The sequence below is a fragment of the Ambystoma mexicanum genome, chromosome 11, assembly GCF_040938575.1.
Source record: "Ambystoma mexicanum isolate Mex_15411 chromosome 11, UKY_AmexF1_1, whole genome shotgun sequence".
NCBI lineage: Eukaryota > Metazoa > Chordata > Amphibia > Caudata > Ambystomatidae > Ambystoma > Ambystoma mexicanum.
Window position 1 is genome coordinate 204,173,372 of NC_090934.1, and position 22,957 is coordinate 204,196,328.

The 22,957-nt window shown below is 46.7% G+C and overlaps 1 protein-coding gene across 3 annotated transcripts in view; it reads right to left on the reverse strand.

The window, feature by feature from the left end:
- The window catches only part of CRYBG2 (crystallin beta-gamma domain containing 2), a 723,752-nt gene that overhangs the window by 121,654 nt on the left and 579,141 nt on the right, over nt 1–22,957 (reverse strand). For all 3 annotated transcript variants that reach the window (XM_069622850.1, XM_069622849.1, XM_069622851.1), the window contains exons 8-10: nt 19,380–19,519; nt 13,166–13,292; nt 12,841–12,876 (exon numbers count right to left, since the gene is read on the reverse strand). In XM_069622850.1, coding sequence (XP_069478951.1) covers nt 12,841–12,876; nt 13,166–13,292; nt 19,380–19,519 — 303 coding nt within the window. The remainder of the gene's footprint in view (nt 1–12,840; nt 12,877–13,165; nt 13,293–19,379; nt 19,520–22,957) is intronic.

The following is a 22,957-nucleotide window of genomic DNA, read 5'->3' on the forward strand; positions in this document are numbered from 1 at the left end:
CAAAAACAAACAGAGCAGGGGAAGCCAACCTGTTAGCCTCTTCATGTTTTGGCCTACCAATTCCGTGATCCCTCAGCGTTCACTATGCTGGCTGGTGCTGATGGAAGGTGAAGGACAAAACATCTGGAGGGTGTCAGGTTCCCTGCCTCCTATCCAGATGCAGCTGTCCAAAAACATCCAAAGACACACAGTCACAATGCATGCCACACACAAAGTCTGACAATATCCACTGACACTCATAGACCAAACACGCTGAGTGCACAGGACAGCAACCTCAAATGACACCGGAATAGTTCATTATAACTAATGGCAGTCTTAGCCCAAGCAGTGCCTCAACATTCACTGACACTCATAGAAAGGGCACCAATCTCAAATGATACAGGGATAGTCCATTTTAACAAATGGCAATCTTACTCACCCCCCCCCCAAGCCCCATGGGGCAGCGACCTCAAATGACACAGGGATAGTCCATTATAACTAATGGCACTCCCTCCCCCACCCACCCCCCAAATGGGCAGGAACCTCAAATCACGCAGGGATAGTCAATTATAACTAATGGCAGTCTTACCCCCACCCCCAAATGGCAGGAACCTCAAATAACACCGGAATAGTCCATTATAACTAATGGCAGTCTTACCCCCCCACCCTCCAAATGGCAGGAACCTCAAATAACACCGGAATAGTCCATTATAATTAATGGCAGTCTTATCCCCACCCGCCATCCCCCAAAAGGCGGGAACCTCAAATAACACCGGAATAGTCCATTATACCTAATGGCAGTCTTACCCCCCCACCCCCCAAATGGCAGGAACCTCAAATAACACCGGATTAGTGCATTATACCTAATGGCAGTCTTAGCCCAAGCAGTGACTCAACATTCACTGACACTGATAGACAGGGCAGCAACCTCAACTGACAAAGGGATAGTCCATTATAACTAATGGCAGTCTTACCCCCCCCCATACCCCCCACACCCTCAATAGGGCAGCAACCTAAAATCACACAGTGAAAGTCCATTATAACTAATGGCAGTCTTACCCCCTGCCCTCCATAGGGCAGCAACCTCAAAATACACAGGAATAGTCCATTACAACTAATGGCCGTCTCACCCCAAGCAGTGAATCAACATTCACTGACACCCATAGATGGGGAAGCAACCTCAAATGACAAAGGAATAGTCCATTACAACTAATGGCAGTTTGACCCCAAGCAGTGAATCAACATTCACTGACACTCATAGACGGGGCAGCAACCTCAAATGACACAGGAATAGTCCATTACAACTAATGGCAGTCTGACCCCAAGCAGTGAATCAACATTCACTGACACGCATAGACAAGGCAACAACCTCAAATGCCACATGGATAGTCCATTATAACTAATGGCAGTCTTACCCCCCGCCCTCCATAGGGCAACAACCTCAAAAGACACAGGAATAGTCCATTACAACTAATGGCCGTCTGATCCCAAGCAGTGAATCAACATTCACTGACACTCATAGACAAGGCGGCAACATCAAAAGACACAGGAATAGTCCATTATAACTAACGACAGTCTTACCCCAAGCAGTGAATCAACATTCGCTGACACTCATAGACAAGGCGGCAACATCAAAAGACACAGGAATGGTCCATTATAACTAATTGCAGTCTGACCCCAAGCAGTGAATAAACATTCACTGACACACATAGACAAGGCAGCAACATCAAAAGACACAGGAATAGTCCATTATAACTAATGACAGTCTGACCCCAAGCAGTAAATCAAAATTCACTGACACCCACAGACGGGGCAGCAATCTCAAATGACGCAGGAATAGTCCATTACAACTAATGGCAGTCTGACCCCAAGCAGTGAATCAACATTCACTGTTGGACTGAGGCACAGTCCAACAATATCTAATGAGGCTTCAGTCCCTGAAGGATGCCACAGGCACAGTCCGACAACATCTAATGGCACTTCTACACCAAATTAGCAGAGAGCACAGTCTTACAATGGCGCTCTTGCTAAACTTGGCACAGAAACAGTTCATTAACAGCCATTGGAGTCTAACCCCAAGCATACGTCTGATACACTCAAACATAATCCACTCGGGATCAGACTTCCAAGCATGCAGCACGCACAGACCAATAATACCTAAAGGGGTCTCAGTTCCCTAAGCATGGAACAAGCCCTTCTAACCACATCAAATGGGACTCAGACCCAACGCAAGCCGCAGTTCCGCAAGCATGGGGCAGGCTCACCTAACAACTCCCAATGGTACTTATACCCAGCGCATGCCACAATTCCCCAAGTACGGAGCAGGCCCAGCTAACAGCATCCAAAGGGTGGCTTAGCAGTCTCTTCTTCATGTTGGGTGAACGGATCGAACCAGGTTTGGTTGCAATGTGTCGCTGTGTCCTATATGGTGAGCAGGCATTGAGTTGGGATGCATGACGGCGAGTCCACCAAGAGCAGTTCAGCAGTTGAGCATGTGTTGATGATAAAGACAAGGCGGTTCAAAGACTTCTTTTCGAGCCAGAGCAAGCAACGCGCTCAGCTGACGAGGAGCAGTAGCAAACTGGTTCGAAGAGCAGCAACAGTGGTTTGAGGAGGTTTGGAGAAGTGCCAAAAGTGGTATCGTGGATCCTGGCGGTTCAAATGTGTCCAAACATGGTTAATGGTGATTAAATGGCTCAACACTCCAGAGTCCAAGTCCATGGGCCTCAGGGACAAGATGGGTCCTTTTTCTCTACACTCCCAACCCGGGGAAAGCTAGCTAGCTAGCACCTATAAGAGTCCTTCACCTCTGGTGAGGAGCCTGGGTACCAGTGTAGCTGACAGAGAGAGGCAGGTCTTTCTCCAAAAGCAGTTCATTCCCAATGTGCCCTTGGGATGTGTAGGGTTCAGAGCTCGCCTCTGCCTTGGAATACCAGCCTTCACCTCACAAATGGAGGACTCTGGAATGCACTGCTCTCCCAGCAGGGTCTAAATAAATTCTTCTTGAAGTCCTGAAGGTCCATAAATGAATAAAGGAAGGAGTGGTGAGCCCTTTCCATGTAAAGGCAAAAGGACAGTCAAGATTGGGTAAAAGCAAGTCTGCTTTCGGAGATCCCACACCTGTTGGGGCAACAAGTGACTTTTTTCTTCTGGAAACATACTCAAAGTATTTCGCTTGTGCAGGAAATATAGGAGACAGGAAGGAAAGAGAGGCCCACAGAAAACCAAGGTGTAGAAATCCTTTCTCTACTGTGTTCTGCTCTGAATGACTGCCTAAACTTTCCCCCTTTTCTAATCCTCCATAAGGCCTCTGTGATGTGCAACCCCCTAGAGGCCTCTTTGAAGCCAGGCTCCAAAGATATCCCCTGTTATAAATTACAGAGCCTGTCAGGAAGTAGTTACCCACATTCCCAGACTGTAAACAGATACAGGCATCCTGCCATTTGTCTTAGTCACTGGAATGCAGGCAGCCGGGTGCCTAGAATCCACATCACCTCTCATAGCTGGACTGAGCTCACAGGGTTATCACTGGTATGCTACAAGTCATATGTGCCTTTAATAATTATGTGAATTATTAGTCACCATACAAAAACCTAGCTATGGATTATATTTCCAGATTAACCCACCACCAGGCAATAGTTTAGAATAATTATTATGTTTTTGAAACAGAGGTGCATACTTAAATGCAGCCTCTGCACTGCAGTGAATTTGTTGTCATATCAGCTGTGAAACAGGGCACATGTGACCTCTTGAACCTGCTTTGTGCTACTGGAGAGAATGGGCTGCAGATTAGGAGACTGATGCAACAGGGCACAGGTATCACTATTCTTTTGGCATGGAGCTTTCTGAAAGGGGCATCTGATTAGCAGACTACCCTTTCTGAGATGGAATTATATGAGTGACTTATTAATTAAACTCAACAAAAGCAAGGGCTTTACACCTCTTCCAGATGGCAATTTCTCACAACTCAGTGTGCAGAATAAAAGGCACATCCTGGACCTGTAAATCTGGAAAGGATGGAGGCCAGCACGAGGAGCTAGTTTCAGTATGTTTTCACTCCACTGGTTCATGAATCACTAGAGGGAATCTGGGTCCATCATACCCCTTTGAGCAGAAGCTGAAGGCCGGTGATGCGATGCGCTGTGTGGGGGGACCCAGTGGAGGATAAGAGCGCGAGAGGGCCTGGCTGAGCTGCTGGGCTGCTCCATTGTGCACGAGGTCGGGGAGGCGCGGTGTGCAGACCCAGTGATGGGAGCAGAAGAGACGTGTGCCCTGCCTCCAAAGTCGCTGCCTGCTGTATAGTGGGCCCGGCGGTGGTGGGGAAGCTATCCACCCCCCACTGAGATCCTGAGCAAGCCTGAAAGCGGCACAGTGGCTGGAGGGTGCCCTCTGGAGCAAAGAGGAGGCACAGTGGACCACTCACACAGGGCCCCTGGTGAGGTGCATGACATATGTGCTGGCTCCCTGGCACTGACTGGACTGGAGTGTGGAAGGATGGCCAGTTTCCTCTGGTCTCTGGGACGTCCTCCTCCATCTCCTGTCTTCACCCAAAACACACCTTCAAACTTACACACACCTCTTTAAATACCCCACCCCATCCCAGAATTGTGCACTCACCCTGTCTAGTCACTTACCTGGCTCAAGGGGGAGTAGCAGGGGGAGTGTTTAGGGAGTCTTCAAAAATAGCGTGTAAGCCCCATCCCTTTTACTAGAAGCATCTATGGCAAGGAACGTGGAGGATTCTAAGTAACTACAGTCCTTGTTCCATAAGGTCTTCTAATGGGCTTGTCTATCTTAATATCTCTGTTGAGCTGGTGGGATCCTCATTAAAGGAATGGTTTGGTAAACATTTTTTATTGCCCCTACGGGTCGGCCATGTGTTTTTAAGCCTAAGTCGCTCGATTTTAGAAATATTTCCTATGGACCTTACCCGAGTTTTCGTCCATTAAACTCACGCGAAAACAGGCATCAGGGAGCTGCCATTTTGTGATAATCCTATCATTTCCCCCGTCGCCCTGGCTGACCTGCTTTTGCGGCACTAAATCATATCCCCGCCCCTGAGCCTGTCATCAGCAGACGGGTACCGCCCATTTCACAACGCCAAAGCATGTCTCGTGTCAACATTCTCTGCACTTCAGCTAAAGACGTGTCGCCATGGAAATGGAAGGACGCCTCTTTCCTCAATAAGTAAAAACAGACCGTTTCACAACGCACAGCAGCAGATTTTCAATTCCATTCCTCTCTCTGTGTTACTTTGAGTATTCTGTGACTCGTTTCTGTGCTCTGGTCAGCTACCTTCGTTGCTTGTAGCTCGTGTGAACAGATACCAGTACCACCACTATAAATTATTTTAGTTTGTTTAACACACAATGGCACGCGCTACAAGTACGCGCCTGAGTATACCGAGGAGGAACTACTGGAAAGGGAAACACGCGAAAACGATGGGGCTTCGGACGGCAGTTGGCAGGACGAATCAACAGATGAAGACACTGGACCTAGTCGCATGGACGGTGTTTCCACCTGGTGCACATGCAATCGGTGCGAGCTAATGCCAACCGAGGAGGAGACCTGCTGCTGCTGTGAAAACCCGGGATGCGTGGCCTACATTTCGGAAGGCGAGCCACGACCGCAATGCATCACCGAGCCGCCAGACTTCAGGGCAGCCTGCCTCACATGGTCCGTGTTGAGGATAATGATGGTGCTTATGCACAAACTTCGTGCAACTGTTCGTCCTCGTAATCCGAGTAACAAGTAAGTATACTCTGCTTGTCATGCCACTCCTATTTCATGGTCTTCTACTATATCCAAAATTACATATACATATCATTGTAATGCATGAAAGTCGTTCAATAGTGTGCAGTGTCAGGTTAGCATTTGTCCGAGTAGAATGCCATTAGTTACAAGAATTGTCATTGACAACAAACGTTTATTAAACTTATCTTGTTCATTTAAAAACAGTTTGTATCATTCTTTTTCACAGGTGGTACCGGCTGGTGGCCTATCGTTCCTTTACATGGTGGCTTCACGGGAGGCGTGGACACCGCGTTCGAAGAGTAATACCCGCCTGTGCCTTTCGTGCCATAAGAGAAACGTTCCCGAGTGACAGCGGTCAGTACAGGGGATTTTCTCTCGCTGTGCTGCAACCTGACCTGTACAATGTCTAAAGTCTTGCATTTTTGTGCCATCAAAATAAGATACAAAATAAAACACCACATATATTTTAACAACGGTTGTTTCGATTTTTTAAATGAATCAAGTGTGTCTCCATTCAAGGATGGATGTCAGACATCTGTGCTCCGAATGGGTGAAGGTCAGGTCGCTGGGAAGCAGGGTGGTCCCTATCTAAGCTAACATAATATATTCTCAATAATGCATGCACTAAATAACACTTGTTAAAAGTCTTTCAGTCAGTTATGTCTCTATAAAAGTCACACATATATCTATACTATCAATCAACATTGGATTATACAGGCCTTAGGTTAAGGGTCTTGACCACTTTAATACACTGTTTGAAGTGTGGGTCTGTGCTCACAAGAATCTCCAGTATGTGGCATTTGTTATTGATAGGCAACGATATACTGCAGTATGGGTCTAATGTTAGTTGGGGATCTGCTAGGTGGGCATCATGGCGTGGTCAGTGGTCTGGCACATGAAGAGAATACCTTGCAGGGACACAGGGTCAGAATGGCAGTAAGTTTCCACTGGCGAGGGTGCGTGGGCAAGGACACGTTTGTGGAGATGAACGAGCTATGTGCTTAGTTTAGGTTGGTTCACATGCAGGTCAGTGATATCAGAGGAAGAGTGATGTGTTACATTTATTAGCTGTTGCAAATACCTCTGGAGTTTTCCAGTCAGAGTGGGAACGAGGGTGGGGGCCATGTGCTCTGCGCAGTGAGGCCTGGTCAAGAAGATGGAGTGGAAAGGGGGTACAAAAATGGATGCCCCGTGTCCTGCTCAGTGGTCCCATCTACACGAATGTCAACCAAAGTTAACATCACATAAGGGCAACGGCGAACCCACTACTGGAGGCACTTGGTCCGAGTTTCTACTGAGAAGTAAAGGATGAGAGGGGCCTGATGGCCCCTCGCTCCCACACATTTGCCTGCATGCCCACCGGCCCATCCATCCCACCCCCCTCTATCAAAGGCGGTTCGCACCGGGGGATGAGCGCTGGCATGGGGGGCTGTCACGGGCGCAAACGGCCAAGGTGCCAAACAGCATGTACACTTCAAAAGGTATCCCACGCCCAGGGGCCATCGCTCAAGTCGCCTCCTGAGACCCCGTGTCTCTAGGCAGGCCTTCCCTGAGGCAGGCCGCCCCCCTGCAATCCACATAAGTGTGTCTCCATTCATCAGTCTTCCTGTGCCTTATCTGCACACCCCAGGCCCATCCATCCCACCCCCCTCTATCAAAGGCGGTTTGCACCCGGGGATGAGCGCTGGCATGGGGGGCTGTCATGGGCGCAAACGGCCAAGGTGCCAAACAGCATGTACACTTCAAAAGGTATCCCACGCCCAGGGGCCATCACTCACATGGCCTCCTCAGACCCCGTGTCTCCAGGTATGCCTCCCCTGAGGCAGGCCGCCCCCCTGCAAACCACATAATACCACGACATACACACGTCATTCATTCACAAACACACCCCTGTTTGTAATACTTTATAGACCACTTGATATGTCTCATGAGAACATCTTTGTGCTTTGCAAGTCAACTCCTGAACCTTCTACCTGAGAAGCACTGAGATCTATGCTAATCTGCTCGTCATCGTGCTATCTGTGACCGCTTCGAGCAAACTCGTCAGTGTGCTACCTGTGGCCATCTACCTGTTCTCCTGCAACATACTGCTCGGCCTGCTGAATCCAACTGTTTGTTGGTCAAGGTAAGGCCATGTATCCTAGTCATATTTCGGTCATTTTTACATTTCTATCTATTTGCGATTACAGTACCCAATAGTGCTAGGGTCATTGGTCTCATTGCTATTGACTTGAGTTTCAATTGTTATGCTATCAATAGATCTATTTATTTTCATCTGTGTCAATTGTCATCGAATTGCATCCTTCGGGGGGTCCAGTCTATAATGTAAGCATGTTTCCTTTTCGTGCAAGACAGAACATCCAAGGGACGAGTCACATGTTCTGAGTTTAGTCACATCATTTAAAAAATGTCTGTAACTTATGCAAATACTAAGCTGCACATGATGAACTGGTATAGTTCCGGCAACCAAAACAAACCTTGCATTGAACATGGTATGGTTCATTTACTTTTTTATGACATTTTTATTCATCAAGGTTTTATAATAATCTTGATATTTATTTTTCAGAATTTTCAACAATGCCTGCCTGTTCGATTAGCGGTTGCCCTTCGAAGACCCATGCTAAATCTGAAGGCACTGAAATGCATGTATTCCCGAAAACTGTTGATCGAATAAGAGAATGGGTCAGACATTGCGGATATCCACTGGATGAGCTGGAAAGTAGAGTCCAACAAGTCTTAGAGGACAAGAGGGGTCATCGATGCCGCATCTGCAGCCGGCACTTTTCCTCGAACATGTACGCCACATCTTGGGTAACAAAGAAGAATAAACGGCGAACGACACGAAAATTGCTCGCAAACGCTATTCCAACTCTATTCGTCCACATTCCGCCACTGGTGAGTCAAGTGTCCGGATTTAGCTTTAGACCTTGCGGTAGTGTGTAGGTAGCCGAATGGATTAATTGATATTTTAGGTGTTGTGTCCCTTATAATACTCCCTTGTAATACTTTTGATATTGATATGAGTGTATAGATTTTTGAATAATGACATTTATCAATAAATTATTTTTCGATTTTACAACCCCCAAAGGAAATCTATTTATGGGCACAGGGAACTGTACTATTTTGCGCATTTTCAATAGCATTATTCTCAAGTATTCTGTCGGTTTACATGGCAATTTTTTAATATTTGCATTTCATTATCAAACAATCATTTACCTTTACAACTGCTTGACTATCCACTGAATCTGAAGCAAGAACATTCTACATCCGTGACGTGCCCGCAGTTATCAACCACTTCTAGCGCGTATCAGGTAATCATACTTGGCTATTCCGCTACAGACTTGTTTTATGCATGTCAAGTAATAGTTTTTATGTATCGTGTGATTATTTTACCAATTGTTTGGTTAGTGCTTTCCAATTGATATACACCTTAGTTGTTGTCCCCTGGTGTTTGTATTCAGTTATAATTAGTGTTATCCATACTAATGCAAGTACTGTCTTTCAGGGAGATGCTGAAGCGTCCACCACATTGACAGCAGCCCTAGATGTTCTTCAGCAGCACGAGGTATGGAGACTGACAGCTCCATCGACCGTGATCATCAGGACTGGAACACTTGTCGTTTGATTGTTCTACACCATGTTTCATTCGTGGTTAGCCATTGATATGTACCTGTGCGGTCGACCCCAAGTGTGTGTTGTGTTTTCAATATTGTAATCCTTACTAATGCAAATACTATGTTTCAGGCAGTTGTTGAAGCGTCAACCCACAGACTTTTTCTTAAGAATTTTCTCGAGCCTGCATTACTTCTCGTAGGACTGTTCTTAATATTTTGGGACTTTTTCTTACGTTTTGAGTTTCCTTTCCTTTTTGTCTTATTTTGAACTTGCACATCACAGTGAATTAACTTCTTGGGAGTGGTGCTGTTTTTATTTTGACAAACATTAATCAGGGTTTCTTCCAACAGTATTTCATCTGATGCTCTGCTCTCTGTTTTTTCCCGAATTCTCAAACCCCTTGCAACTTTCACATTCCTGTCCATTTGATTTAGCTATAATATATCCTTCTATGAGGGCTATTTTATTGTTCATTATATGTTTGGCCTTTGGTCCCATACAATATACAAGGGGATTTGAATTTAAGAGGAGGTAATGAGGAATATGCCATGGGTTGGTTTATATCAGAATAGTCTTGCATTTTAGGAGGTGGTGGTGCATCTTTAGATGGATAATAAGCAAATGAGGAGGGCTCAACTGATTTATAGTCATTACCGAACAGTGAGGGTGATCTAGTGTGAAGATCTGATTAGTCAGGAGCATTCATTATCCTTCCCGATTCCTTTATAATTTCACTTTGTTCTTGAGAATTATCATTTGTCGTCTCAGCGGTTGTACGTAGTGCTAGCGAGGGTAGTTCCTCTTTCTCTGCTATTATTAATGACTCCACACCCAGTCTAATGTTATCAGCAGACATTACATGTTTGTTGTCAGAGAGAAAGGCATTTATCGTTGTAGATGCAATTTGATCCTGGTTTCTCAATTGTGCTTTGTGAAACATGTCTCAATGTCAGTTTGTAATTTAGACATTTTTTCTGAGCAGCTGCTGCATAAGATTGACTCTCCGAATTGAACGGACGAGTAGAGCAGGCACTATCTTCCGCTAGCGTATTGCTCCGTAGCCCATGCATAATTAGCAACACAATGGCAAGGATATGACAGGGTTGTTCACAGCAATAAGGGCTAAATCACAGACATTTCTCAAATCAACATTCATGTTTTAGGGTGAGATCGTGGATGGCGTTCCTTACTCAGAGCTCCAAACTCTCTTCCAGATGTTTAGGGTTAGCCAATAATTCCAGTTCTCCAGTTCTCCATGCCTCCCCACGGGCTACCGCAGAATACAGTCCAACGTCAACTCTGCGGGTGGCTTTGTGTGTCACAGAAAACAAACTCTCTGGCAACAATTAGGTGGAAACTCACATAACTAAATACCTCAGGATATTGTGAAGGAGAGGGGAAGGAATAAAAGAACTCTATATTCCGACCTCCAAGCATGCGGTCCAACCCAACATCAAACTGCAGGTTTGCATTCCACAATTAGACGACACTGAGACCCCTGCCCTCACCAGGCAGCCCAAATACAAAGCAGGGCCGAGAATGTCAAAGAGCGGCAGATTAAAAAGGGGCAGTGTGTGGCTAGCCCGTTAAAAGTGATTACTGCAGTTCCCTGCCACAAAGGTGCCCCCAGACCCACTCACGAGTCTACACACCTATGAGGCAGATCAGAGTTCAGCACTGTCTCACGGTATCTGTCACACGATACCACCTCACACACAGGGCGTACCACTGCCGGCTTTCAAACCCAAGCCACAGGGGCTCTCTGTCTGCATCTCGCCACTGCGCCTGATCTTGGCACTTGAGTCCCAATCTCCGCTCACTGCACTGAAGAAGGGACCTTTGCACGTATCAAGCCACCTCTATTGCCCAAACAAGGCGGCTTCCGATATCTTGGATCACAAAGATTATAAGATTATAAATGGACTTCTCCCTGAATTAGGGGAAGCTTTGCAACTGTCTCTGTGGCTTTCTGTTTCTTGTTCCTGCTTCCTGTTTTGCCATGGAAGGTATTGCTGGCTTCCCGACACAGTACACTATATCTGCCTGCAAAAAAGGGTGGACGAAATAACTGATGGCGAAGTGAAATAGGCAAAATTCGTCTACGTTTTCACCTCTTCAGCATAGCAGATTGTTTCAACGATTTGACACTTTTCGGAGCATATTGTTTTTTTGTTTGGTTCTATTTTTGAGTGCCCGACATGTTGGCCAATTAGGTCACAAAACATTTTGTGGCTCTGCTAATTGGCCAAATTGTGGGTGCTAGAAGCAAAACTTGCCCAAAGCTGAATTTCGGCCAGGGAAATATCCAAAATGCCCACTTTTTCTTCATGAAGCAAGCAGACTTCGCCAATTTCTCCATGGAACGAAATTCGTCAGTTTCGCACATCCCTGCCTGCAACTTTGTTTCAGCTCCTGGGGCTACGATGCAACTTTGATTCTTACCCACGGACCCCGCTGCTGAAGTCTGCCACCAGGTGAAGATACGCTGTTGCAAGCTGAGGATTCTAACAATACTGAGCTTGTGCCTTGGAGGCTACGTTTCTTTCAGTTGCTGCTGGTGTTCTCTGTTCTCAGAGTACCTACAAAGGGCCGAGACCCACTAAAGCAACACCACTCCGCGAGCATCACACAGCGCTGCCACTGCAGAAAAGCTGCTACCTTTGATATCCAAAAACCCAGGTAATGAGTTGGGTCCTGAACCGTTGCTCATATATTATTTCCTAGAGGCTAAATCTCCTTGGGAAAAAGGAGCGAAAGGACTGAGTTAGTTCCCTTGCACTGAGAGTCACTATTCCCCCATGATAATTGAGCAAATTCTTGGGAGTGGTTTGCCCCAACTGGGAGACCTCCCGAGGCATATACGCTGTTCTTTTCATTTCTTCTTATTTTCCTTTAAGTAAAGGTGCTGAAATAATTTCAGATCAATTCTCGAAAGCTTGGATACAGTAACAAAGGTTTATCATTATCTGGCTCTCAAATCCTTCAAAATGGATCAGGCAGCGCGGTCCAACATAATTATCTGGAATTCATGCCCACAAGCAAGCAACGGGCAGAGATCCACCAACATCCATTGGGACTCATCAGTGACCCAGGAACAGGCAGAAGCACATCAATATGCAATGGAAATCAGACATCCAAGATGGCACAGGCAGCAGTGCACCAACATTACCTGGGACTAAGACCCCAAGCATGGCACAGGCAGCAGTGTACTAACATTATCTGGGACTAAGACCCAAAGCATGGCACAGGAAGCTGTGCAACAACATTATCTGGCACTAAGACCGCAAGCATGGCACAGGCAGCAGTGCACCAATATTCAAAATGCCTTAGAGCAGGCTGAAGTTGTCCACAGGTTTAAGTGCTGCGTCGTGAATGGGGCAGAAGTGTGACAGTGCTGGGAAGAAGCTGTTTTTTTTTCTTAGAGAAGGTGCTACGTGGTGGCTTGGGTAGATCTTTGGATAACTCAAACGATGTTTTTGCATTTTCACTTACCTTGGGCTCAAATGGCTTCTCAACAGTGGGGCACCCCTAAAAGGAAAAGAAAAAGCTATGACATTTAGGTTTAAAGCTACCCCTCCAAACAATAGTCGCACACCACTGAGTGTGACAACCCCTTGTCATATCTGTCTGAAAGTCAATCAGAAGACATAATCCTTGCCCATCACCCATGAGAAATCATCCACCCAGCCATAAGAATGTCCCTTTGTCCACGCCCAGGATACCTGTCCAGGTAACATCATGGCTACTCGCTGGGAGCTCAGTAGAGCACGCTTCTGATCGAGACAGCGGCCCTAGATCACCCATGCCCCACACTTACTATCTGTATTGGCTGTAGCGAGCAAATCTTGGGCTCCTCGCCACCCCAAGCCTTCAGGGTGGGATAACCGCCTGGTTCCAGGATGCAAGGCCGTCCCTCGAAGTAAGGTTCATGGTACACAACCCACCTGGAAGAAAGACACATAGTGAGAAGAGAGGAAGAGGGGCTTATCCAGAGCCCACTGGTGCACTGTTACAGAAGGTGGGATCTGACTGCTGTGGAATGGGATCTGACCGCTGAGGAATCGCTAAGGCAGTCTTGTGCCTCTGGTGGGATCTGACTGCTGTGGAATCCCTATGGCAGTCTAGTACTGCTGGTGGGGTCTGACTTCTGTGAAGTCCCTATGGCAATCTGGTGGGATCTGACTGCTGTGGAATCCCCATGGCAGTCTAGTGTTACTGGTGGGATTTGTCCACTGTGTAATCCCTATGGCAGTCTGAGTCTGGTGGGATCTGACTGCTGTGCAATCCCTATGGCAGTCTAGTACTGCTGGTGGGATCTGACTTCTGTGAAGTCCCTATGGCAATCCGGTGGGATCTGACTGCTGTGGAATCCCTATGGCAGTCTAGTGTTACTGGTGGGATCTGTCCGCTGTGGAATCCCTATGGCAGTCTGAGTCTGGTAGGATCTGACTGCTGTGCAATCCCTATGGCAGTCTAGTACTGCTGGTGGGATCTGACTTCTGTGAAGTCCCTATGGCAATCTGGTGGGATCTGACTGCTGTGGAATCCCTATGGCAGTCTAGTGTTACTGGTGGGATCTGACTTCTGTGAAGTCCCTATGGCAGTCTAGTACTGCTGGTGGGATCTGACTTCTGTGAAGTCCCTATGGCAGTCTAGTACTGCTGGTGGGGTCTGACTTCTGTGAAGTCCCTATGGCAATCTGGTGGGATCTGACTGCTGTGGAATCCCTATGGCAGTCTAGTGTTACTGGTGGGATCTGTCCGCTGTGGAATCCCTATGACAGTCTGAGTCTGGTGGGATCTGACTGCTGTGCAATCCCTATGGCAGTCTAGTACTGCTGGTGGGATCTGACTTCTGTGAAGTCCCTATGGCAATCTGGTGGGATCTGACTGCTGTGGAATCCCTATGGCAGTCTAGTGTTACTGGTGGGATCTGTCCGCTGTGGAATCCCTATGGCAGTCTTGTGCCTCTGGTGGGGTCTGACTGCTGTGGAATCCCTATGGCAGTCGTGTGCCTCTGGTGGGGTCTGACCGCTGTGGAATCCCTATGGCAGTCTTGTGCCTCTGGTGGGGTCTGACCGCTGTGGAATCCCTATGGCAGTCTAGTGCCTGTGGTGGGATCTGACTGCTGTGAAGTCCCTATGGCAGTCTAGTGCCTCTGGTGGGATCTGACTTCTGTGAAGTCCCTATGGCAATCTGGTGGGATCTGACTGCTGTGGAATCCCTATGGCAGTCTAGTGCCACTGGTGGGATCTGTCCGCAGTGGAATCCCTACGGCAGTCTGGTGGGATCTGACCGCTGTGGAATCCCTATGGCAGTCGTGTGCCTCTGGCGGGATCTGGCCGCTGTGGAATCCCAGTGGCAGTCTTGTGCCTCTGGTGGGATCTGGCCGCTGTGGAATCCCAATGGCAGTCTTGTGCCTCTGGTGGGATCTGACTGCTGTGGAATCCCTATGGCAGTCTAGTGCCTGTGGTGGAATTGAATGCTGTGGAATCTTGATATTTCTCAGCAGGTCTGGCCCTTTGATATGAACATGAGGAAGGGCCAGAGTTGATTACATGTCACCAGAAATGTGCCTTTCCTTTCCTCTTACCGACTGCCACTCAGAGCCACTAGACTGCCATAGGGACTCAATATTGGGGTATCAAGAGGATGACAGGCTTTATATCAGTGCATTTGCACCGTTTTGCATTTGCATCAGTGCATTTGCACGGGTGCATTTACATTGTTTTGGCTCGTTTATCAGGGAATGAGCACCACATCTAAAAAAGGTAATGGGTATTATAGAAAAGGGTGAGGGGCACAGAGCTTTCCCACTTTAAAATGCAATTACATGAAAAGCTCATTTTCATTGGTTCTTCCATCAGAAGATATCCCTGACACTCCATCACTTGGGCATGGAAGGTAGCATGCACAGGGCAGAAAATACGTACACATTTGCACACTCCTACATGTGTACACTTGCGCATGTTCAATCGCACATTTTCACACTTGCACACACACAGTGACACACTCTCATTTCTATCATTTGCCCTCGTTTAATTGATGCCCCAATGTATACATTGTTTGCCCTAGTTTAATCGTCCCACTGCATGTTGCTCATTAGAATCCTCGATTAACTGTTGCCCACTGTATGAATTGTTTGCCCGAGTTTAAATGTGCTGCACAGTACTTTGCTCCTTACCACTGTACAGTTTCCTCTAGTTGAACTGTTTGACCTTGTTAATTTGATGACCCCATGTATTTTGCTCCACAGCGTCCCTGATAAGTGTTAGCTCATGGTATGAATGGTTTGCCACAGCACTCACACTCTCTTCTTCAAAAGACCTACCACGCCACTCTCACACAGCAATTCAAAATCCATACTTACAGAGGTCAAACACCAGTACTCTACCCCTCTACAACCAACTTACATATCACTGCCTCGGTCAATGCATCCTAGCGCCAAGGGGACACCAGGCTCCACTCTGGACACAAATACTCCTATGCCCTTGGGGCAGGACACCAAGAAAAAGACCAGCGCACAGTACCCGGGTACTTCCGAGCTGCAGGCATCAACACATCCGCAAAGCAACCTAGGATTTTCCCTCTCCCCGCATTATTCCAACCCCCACCTAACTCTCAGATCGGCCAGGGCGCCTGGAGGCCATGTAAATGGCAGAGTGCGCTATAAGAAGCCCAGTAACATGAAGTCATTTATCTTTGATATGCTTCAGATTCTCACAACTAGCAATTGACGTCAACCTCACGGGCACTCAGGAACACATGCCCATCGAACCAGCTAAAGATATGATGGACCAATGGGAATTCTGAACTCAAATGTGCTCGAGCATTTATAGAAGGTCTAAATTGAACCACGCAGATTTTCACATTTAAAAAGCCTAATCGCCCCCTCCTTCTCATACCTGCAGGTAAGAAGACATCAGAAGAGAGTACTGGAGTGTTTTCTGGAAAGTGTTCTATGTCATTTCATCGACACCCGTGTTTACGACAGGTGTTTTGCCACAGAATTTTTGCTGAAAAAAACCTGTTGAATTTTGTAAAAAAAATTTTTTGAGGAGGTGCCCCCAAAAACCCCATCAATTACCTATTTATTTTTTATTCCCGGCAATCCCAACCATTTAAATGCCCTTGCCCACCCGGCAAAAAAAAATCGAAACTTTTTTTCAGCAAAAATGCTGCAGAAAAACACCTGTCGTAAAAAAAGGCATTGATGCAAGGACACTATACCGCTGGAAAGATTCCTTAGTGGGTTTAGAAGCGTCCAGTGTAGAGATCAGTCGGCTGCATTATAAGTTTGTTGGTGCAGTACAAATGTGGCGGTAATACCGTTACTACTGCATTACCGCACCGCCGAACTACAAGTTTGGGGGTGATGTGCAGGAAAAACCTCCAGCAAGAAGCTGGAGGTAATTCCGCCACCTTAACACCCAAAAACGGCAAATTTGGCGGTAGTACTGCCAGCTGAATTACTGTTGCCGGTAACAGTGCCAAAATCCTGCATGGAGTCCTATGAGGAATAACCCCACCTACCACCACTTGGAATCTGGCATTAATACCACTGGACCAAGGGGCAGTAACGGTAATACAGTTTGGTGGTATCTCAGTGGATTTACCCCTGAGATACCGCCAAACGTATAATGAGACCCAGTGTACATCATATGCTGGCTACTTATTTAAATCCCATCTGGACTAATCCCTCTATTCAAAGGTCCAACATTTTTAAAATATTGGCAGTTAGGTTGTGCATATTAAGAACAACTAATATTTCACATATGCAATGCAATTCAGTGTTTGATGCGTGCCATTTACACAGTATCAATTATTCCACTGAAAGTGCAGAGCAGGTTTAGGGATTTATTTATTTGGAATGCGGCACAGCCCGCAGGCATCAGGGAGCAGAAGAAAGACAAATTGGGGGACCAGGCCCACAGTAAGAAGGGAACCTGCCACAGAATGTATTGAAATAGGTCAGTCGCTTCTTAAAGGTTAAGTTGCTATCGACATGCAGCCCCTTAGGGAGATTATTCCATACCAAGTCTGCCTGTGTCGAGAACGATCTACCTATGCTTCTAGCCTCTTTGCTCTTAGGGCCAATCAAATGCACAGCGTCAATAGACTTGGTGGTTCCCTTGGGGTTGAAGACATTAACAGAATCGTTTAGATAATTAGGTGCGTGTGCATAAAGACATTTATATACTTCCCTGTCAAAGCAGCTCAACACTGGAACTCCCTTCCCCCTGCCTTAAGGGAAGATCTCCCCTACTTACAATTCAGATCCAACCTCATTCATTGGCTAAAGGAACATTTTTTTTTTTTTTATTCATTTATTTACAATATATACAAAATACATATAATATACATAAATATATAACCAATCAAAATCAAAACTGTAGAAAGAAGGCTAAAGGAACATGACGTCTGACCATACCGCACCAGCCGCTCAGAGATCCACTGTATGTATGCTCCGCCTTTTTTATGCATTCCCCCTACTAATTGTATGTACCTTGTTTTGGTTCCTCTCTCCACGTCTGTGCCTGTATAGAGCATTGTAACCATGGCTGTACTGTATTTCATTCTGCTGATTCTGTAACTTAAGTTGACAACCCTCTTCATGTCTTCGCGCCCCAATACCCTTGGGTCTGGTGCGATATATAAATAAATAAACAAACAAACAAACAAACATAGTGCTGAGCTTAAAGTGGATTCTAGCCTCAACTGAAAGCCAATGTAGGTTTCTGCTATGGATCGATATTGGCTCGTGCCTGGGTATGCTTTTCACGAAGCGCACTGCATCGTTTGGCAGAACTTGAAGTTTCCCCAGACTGCCCTTACTAGCGCCAGCTAACAACGCGCTACAATAGTCGATCCTAGGCATGAATAGTGCACAAACCAGCGTGGTGCAGTTGGCTTCTGAAACATAGGGTTTCACCAACCGGAGTAATCTCGGATGCTGGTCATGTCATGATGCTTCGAGAACTACCCATAGGGTCTTAACTTTGGCCACTGCGCTGAAACATTGCTTATCAATAAGAAAGCCAGCGTACTTGCTGCCAAGTTTTGAGCGTGCTTGTGACGACCCACAGATCAAGAGCTCCGTTTTTGCAGCCTCTAGGCACATGCCTTTAGCTGCCATCCAATTATGAATGGATCGGTAGATCAAGGAAATCCTCCCAGCATCCTTTTCGTATTCGCCGCTTAAATCAGTGATGAGCTGAGTGCCATCAGCATAGGTGGAAAAACGGACACCCAGTTTCGTCAAGAGATCACATAGTGGACGGCTAAGGCTGGTCACACTGTGAATGCGTGGGAATTTGCGTCTAGCGCACAGAGAAGGCCTCAGTCTCTCTAAGCTCTTCATGAAATGGTTGGCTGAGGCTGATTGAGGAAACATTTAGGAGGTTGAGTTAAAACGGGAGAATGTCACCCACGTCTGAGTTCACTGTACGTGGTGCGTGCCAGAAATGCACACCGGCAGAATGAGCTGTCAGGTGTGAATCATAGAACAAACCCAACAGATGCAGAAGGCAATTCCAGGTCACACAACCTTGAAGGGCTTCATGAGGGCAATGTAAAAACGCAGGCATGTGTTTCACTGCAGAACCGACATCAGGCCCAGGCTCTGAGTGAACGCAAATCTTTCAACACACTCTTTCTTTAGACGGTTAGTTGTTTTACTGCTGGTTGGTTCATTTCAGGCAGCAATACATACTACAGGCAAAGCTCAACTCCGGGAGAGCACTAAAGTGGTAACTGGCAAAGTATACATTGACAATTGAGCCGGTAAGATAACTTAGCAGGTTGAGCGCTTGCTGCTGTGATCTGTGTGTGATCTGCAGGTTTGAATCCCAGCATGGCCAATTCAGCCTTTCATTCTTCTGAAGTCAGCGCATCTTAAAGCACAAACAGCTCTCAAACCTAAAGGCCGGCAAATTTACTCCAGAGCAACCCATTGATGCCCTCTTCCCACCTGATCCATGAGGTTTTATACCATTCATCCATTAAACCCACTCCCCAGACCCTACGGCTTACAGGCCAGAGTGGATGATGATGGAAGCCGCCTTCACGGGCTGCCCGAAGATCCGTGCGTCGGGCGCGGCGTCCAGGAACTTCATCTTCTTACCTTCTCCGTTGTTCTCCGTGAACACGCTGATGGCAGGGACAGCATAGTCCTGAAAGGCAGGGAGAGGAGAGTACAGGGTATGAGCGATGTGGGTGCAAGCCCCTCTTACACTTCTCACCAGGTAGGGTGGGTGCCCCTCCTGTGCTGCTGAGCACCAAGGTTGCAGATCCCTACTACTCCTACCAGCAGGGGATGTGCAAGTCCCTTCCAACCCACTCAGTAATGAGGCTGCAGACCACTCCTAACACCTCAGTAGTGAGGATCTATGTCCATTCTACCTCACTAAGCAATGAGGCTACAGTTCATCTCTCCTAACCCACTAACACTAAGGGTGTAAGTCTCTACAACCCATCACGCAGCTATTGCAAGATTTCTCGTACACCCTTCTGTAGTCAGGGTGCCTTACCCGCATACCCCCAAACCAGTGAGTAGGCACTTTGCTCCCACCCACACATATCGGTACCCTAGACCCAACTCAACATCTCAGGTTCCAGGTCCCTCCTCCCTGCTTCCACCACCATCAAATCCCACCCAGAAACAAGGACATCATCGGGGTGAGGAGGAGTGGGGCAATTTGCCCCTGGCCTCACGCTACACATGGGACATGAAGGGAGCATTTATTTATTTATTTATTTATTTATCTTGGTGTCCAGGCCCAGACCTGACAGGGCACGTAGAGCTGCCTGTGCTTTCTCCCTGTTGCCTCCCATTCATCTGTTGTGTGCTGGGCCTTCCTGAAGGGCCACTCTCATCTTGGGAACATCTGGAGCACAATTTAATGCAGTGCAGCTGCAGTGTCAACAGCTGTCTGCAGCAATGCACCGTGTTTTCCTTGTTGTTGCAAGAGTGGCATTCTTTTCTTTTAAAAATGTAGCAGGTAATCTTGTATTCTGAAATCTTGAAGTGTGTTTTGTTTCATTAAGTTTGTCAACTTGTGAAATCCTAATTCACAGCATGTGTCCTTCCATGTATTGAATATCCCACTGTGTGAATAACAGACATGCATTTCTAATGTTTTAATCTATCTATTAAACCACATTAATAGTCCACTAAATGCATTTCCTGTTTTGGCCATTTCTCCTCTGAAAGTGGACATGTTTTTATTTCCTAACAGGTTTCTATAACCGTATATAGTGTGGGGTTAATTTATAAGTCCTACTTGTTTCACGGAAAAAAAGTCAAATGAATGATGTAGGTTATATGTTTGGTGGGGTCCAGACCTCCGAAAGACAACACAGATCGATAAAAGATATGGTGCGTCCGTCCACAGGTGTACAAGTTATTCTAATCATTTCTAACCAATGCACAACAAATATTTGCGCAGGAGGCCTGCTAAATTTTCTCGATATGACATTTCTTATTTGTGTCAAACTGTATAATTTGGAAACAGGAAAGTTGAATTCCCTCACATTACCAAATTGTGTGACCCTGGGCAAATCACCTTCACTCTCTGTGCTTCCGTCCACTTAAGAGTCGAATTGGTAGTGCTTAACACAGGGACGACCTTACAAAAATGCTATGTAAAACTGAACAAGCATTGGCAAAGCAGGGCTGGAATATTGCAAGTGGTTCCAAGTCAGAGCGGCTCATGCTAGTAAAATTCCAATTGACATTTAAGAAATTGTTTCAGCTATATCCAGCAGAGTCATTTGGGCTATGATAACGGAGTTCGCCTGATAAACTAAAATCGCTCCTGGGCCTTTCTTGACAGCAAAACGGGAGATTTACTAATGCTCATCGGGAAGACAATGGATTAGGGAGGAAGGATAGCTCAGAGGCAACTTCATTTCCTTGGAAGCAAGACAATGCAGCACCACACAGGTTCGAATCCTGATCCCACCCTTAGAAACCACTTGCTGATATTAAGCGCGTTATAAAAGAGCAATTATAATTTTATCAGTGCGTTCTAGGTGAACATCTTTGCAATTTTGTTCCTGCTTATATTAATGTTTCTTGCTTGAGGGCTTGAGTCTTGTATTATTTTTGTATACAATGCAGCAGAGAGAGGCATAGGCAAGCAAACCCAAATGTGTCATGTTGCTATAAAGTGTTCAATTCAGAAGTGTACAGCTGTTTTAGCTTGCATTATTTAATATGTAGAATTCCCCTGTTTTTTTCTCTTGCCCAATGTCCAAAGCGGATGTGCTGCAGCAGGACCCAATAGAAACCCTTTGCAACTGACCGACTGACACGCCCACCGAGGTTGTGTCAAATTCAGAGAGGGGTCTTTATGGAACTGTTTCAGAGCGACGGCAGTCGATTGGCTGCTTTTCAGGGAGGTTTAGCTGCAACACTAGGATGAGAGAGATAGCCACTCAGACAGACGCCCTTACATTATGAGGGTCCCGGGTGACCTACCTGTACACAGCAGGTTTTCTTTTATTTGTTATGCATATGCTTCCAGGGGAAAAACAGAATCATGCTTCCCCTAATACGATATGGTAACTCGGGAGGGAATGTGAGGGAGGATGTATTGGAAACGGACACCTATGTGGCGAAGGAGAAATGGTCCCCTCTAAAGATGGGTGCTTAGTAGGTTTGGCAATGAAGCATGGGACTGCTTATGGAAAGAGGGGGTGCCGATGATAAGCTCAGCACCTGCCGGTGACACTCATGGCCCTTGAGTCAACCTCTGCTGGAGAGACTGGTCTTCATTTTACCTTGGTGGAGATTCGAGCCAAACAGATGGTTGTGTTGGATCTATGTGGTGGCATGTGGGTGTTACACATCTTCTGCACCACCACAGTGACACAAAGCTTGCTCCCATTCCACATAGGAGCTGGTTATTGGTGCTTAATGGTGCCTGGTGGTGTTAAATGATTGGCATTTCAATGCAAACATTATCCTATCCCTTGATCACTGTTATTTCTGCAGTCATAATAAACCAAATTCAGGGTCTTTGAACCATAAACTCAAAGGAGAGCTGTCGCGTCTTCTGTAGCTGGTGCTGCATTGATGTTGGTCCAGCGCCAAATATAGAAAGGGGCCTCACTACATTTTTGTTCCCGGGCCTCACCAAACCCTCTGACAGCCCTGCCTAGAAAAAAAGGGCCCTGTTCTTCTTATCCCACCCTGGCCTATCCAACACCTCTCAGTAGAGAGGCACGCATTTCTTCTATCTCACCCTGGCCCCTCCCGCACCCCTCAGTAGAGAGGCGCACATATCTACTATCCCACCCTCGCCTCTCCAACGCCCCTCAGTAGAGAGGCACACATTTCTACTATCCCACCCCAGCCTATCCAACACCCCTCAGTAGAGAGGCACGGATTTCTACTATCCAACCCTGGTCTCTCCAACACCCCTCAGTAGAGAGGCACGCATTTCTACTATCCCACCCTGGCCTCTCCAACACCCCTCAGTAGAGAGGCACGCATTTCTACTATCCCACCCTGGCCTCTCCAACACCTCTCAGTAGAGAGGCACGCATTTCTACTATCCCACCCTGGCCTCTCCAACACCCCTCATTAGAGAGGCACGCATTTCTAG